Source organism: Alligator sinensis, unplaced genomic scaffold (genome assembly GCF_000455745.1).
Source record: "Alligator sinensis unplaced genomic scaffold, ASM45574v1 scaffold1059_1, whole genome shotgun sequence".
Classification (NCBI taxonomy): domain Eukaryota; kingdom Metazoa; phylum Chordata; order Crocodylia; family Alligatoridae; genus Alligator; species Alligator sinensis.
The window spans coordinates 265,404-267,973 of NW_005842103.1; the positions used below are offsets into that span (position 1 = coordinate 265,404).

General features: G+C 63.9%; 1 protein-coding gene across 4 annotated transcripts in view; it reads right to left on the reverse strand.

Annotated features, from left to right (window-relative positions):
* Nucleotides 1-6: 6 nt before the first annotated feature.
* Nucleotides 7-2,570, reverse strand: part of GJB1 (gap junction protein beta 1) — a 10,101-nt gene continuing 7,537 nt past the window's right edge. For all 4 annotated transcript variants that reach the window (XM_006024420.3, XM_025205093.1, XM_025205092.1 and 1 more), the window contains exon 2: nt 7-923. In XM_006024420.3, the coding sequence (XP_006024482.1) occupies nt 72-911 (840 nt within the window). In that variant the 5' untranslated portion in view covers nt 912-923 and the 3' untranslated portion in view covers nt 7-71. The remainder of the gene's footprint in view (nt 924-2,570) is intronic.

A 2,570-nucleotide genomic window follows, 5' to 3' on the forward strand; every position in this document is an offset into this window, starting at 1 on the left:
CATGGCCACACATGGGTGCCCGTGGCAATATGGTGCAGGTGGCATCATGGTCCCGGGGGCCGGCAGCACCTCTAGCAGGCAGAGCAACGGTCACCCTTTTCCTGCAGGCCCGGGTTGCGTCGCAGCATGTCCTTGAGGGAGCCGTCCTGCTCCGTGAGCAGCTGGTTGATCTCGTTCTGCTTGTACTCGGACGAGAGCTTGTGGCCATAGAAGGAGCTCTTGGCTGAGGAGGGGTTGCTGTTGCGGTGGGCGCGGCGGACACAGGCACGCACTACCAGATAGACCAGCTCAGCCACGTTGAGCACGATGCAAATGGCAGATGCGGTCAGCATAAAGACAGTGAAGACGGTCTTCTCGGTGGGCCGGGAGACGAAGCAGTCGACCGTGTTGGGGCAGGGGTAGGCCTCGCACTTGACCAGCCGCACCATCTGGTAGCCGGGATAGAGCATGTAGAAGATGTACATGAAGGTAGCCTCGAAGAGAAGCCGGAAGGCCACACTGCTGACATAGGTCCACCACAGTGCACCTGAGATGCGCATCTTGTGCTTCTTCACCTCCTCCAGCTGCTTGGGGTCACCATGGCCTGTCAGCAGCAGCAGCTTCTTCTCTTGGTGCTGCTGGTAAGCCACGTGCATGGCCACGAGCAGGGCTGGTGTGGTGACCAGGATGAGCTGCAGGGCCCACAGGCGCACATGGGAGATGGGGAAGAAGTGGTCGTAGCAGACGCTGTTACAGCCCGGCTGCTGCGTGTTACAGGTGAAGGCCGAGCGTTCGTCACCCCACACACTCTCAGCTGCCACCACCAGCACCATGATGCGGAAGATGAAGATGACCGAGAGCCAGATGCGCCCGATGGCCGTCGAGTGGCGGTCCCCGCCGCCCAGCACCGCATACAAGCCGGCCCAGTTCATCCTTCCTCACGCCTGCAAGAGAGAGTAGCAGCCTGTCACTGCCTGGGCAGCAGAGGCCCAAGAACAGGGGCAAAGGGGCAGCAGTGGTGAGGGCAGACCCCTGTGGGCGTGCACAGGCCCTGGGCTGCCGTCTGGCATGGGCCCTTGGCAGACCTGGGGCTGCAATGCTTCAGCGTCCGGGACTGTTTCCAGCACCCGTGCTTGTGAAGAAAACCAAAACCCTGCCCATGGCTGCTATGCCAAGGCCATGCAAGCTGCCAGCACCCGCAGCCAGCCTGGGACAGGCAGGAGCCACAGGAGTAAGCTGCCTTGTGTGTCCCTGCCTCCCACTCCCCTCAGCAGGCTCCTAGTGCTGGACCTGCTGCTGCCCCATCACTGTCCGTGGCATCAGCTCTCGCAGCCGCCTTGCGACCAAGCTGCTCCCCAGCCTCCTCCCCAAAGCCCTTGCCTTACGCAGCCTCCAAGCCCTGCAGCTGCACCCAGTGTTTTGGGCACCATGGCCATGGCCCAGTAGAGCCGAGCACATGGGGAGGGCAGAGCCTGGCAAACCTGAGTGCAGCCCTGGCCAGGACAACCAGTGCTGGTGGGATTCCTTAGTGGCGCAGGGTCTTTGGTTCACCCACACATCTGGGACTCAAGGGAGGTTGTGCAGCCTCCCCAGCTGCACCCACGCCCCACCCCCTGCTCCGTGCAGGCTCTTGCTGCGGGACCGAGGCCTGCCAGCTGTGGTGGGCTCTGAGTCCTGACCCCAGGGCAGCTGCTCCCCACACTTGTTGGGAAGCTCTGAGGGACCCTCTTACCCTGCCCCAAGCTCTGACCCCCAGCCATGCCCTCATGGCTGAGTACTCAGGAGAGCTGAGGGCCTCTGCCTGGGCCCTGCCTGGGGCTGCAGGCAGTGCAGTGGGGCTACTGGGGAGGGCTGAGCCAGCAGTGGGTGCACCGGGGGGCCATGCCTGATCCAACCTGCACCTGGTGGTTTGTGCCCTGCCGTGGGGCCCTTGGGCCATGAGCCACCGGCCTGTCCCTGCGCCTGGGCTTGTCTGCACTCCCTGGGCACACAGAAGTGGGGGGACTCATGCCTGAGGGCAGCCTCCCTGGCCCTGCCAGCCCCTCCCAGAATGGCAGTGCCTCTGGGCATCTGCCTGCCCACACCCCTGGGCACCATCCCTGCATCCCTGCTGGACCCTGCCCAAGCCACGATCACTGAAGGCCTCCAGGGCCCCCCAGCTGGAACTGTGTGACCCAGCCTGCAGCCCCATGCGGAGCCGGCAGCACGGCCAGGGGAACGCTGCTCCCCTCAGCATTGCCAGCCCGTAGCCACACACCCAGGGAACCCTCCTCCCCTCCCTGCCAGCAGCCGCGCGTACCTTGGACGCAGGTCTTGCGGGGCAGGGGCCAGCAAGGTCCCTGGCCTGGACTGTTACCTTGCAGCGAGGAGCGTTGCTTCTCGAGCTGCCCGGTGGGGCCCTCTAAAGTCTCATGGCTCCAGGCGGGCACGAGCCCAGAGCAGCCCCCCGCGCAGCCTGCCCTCGTCTCTGTCCGCACTGCCCTGCTCTGGGAAGTCATATGCTGCTTTATAAACTATTTACATACAATTGGGCCTTTATGGGGCCCTGAACAACACACATTGCATTCAGACCAAGCGCCCTGACTTCCGCC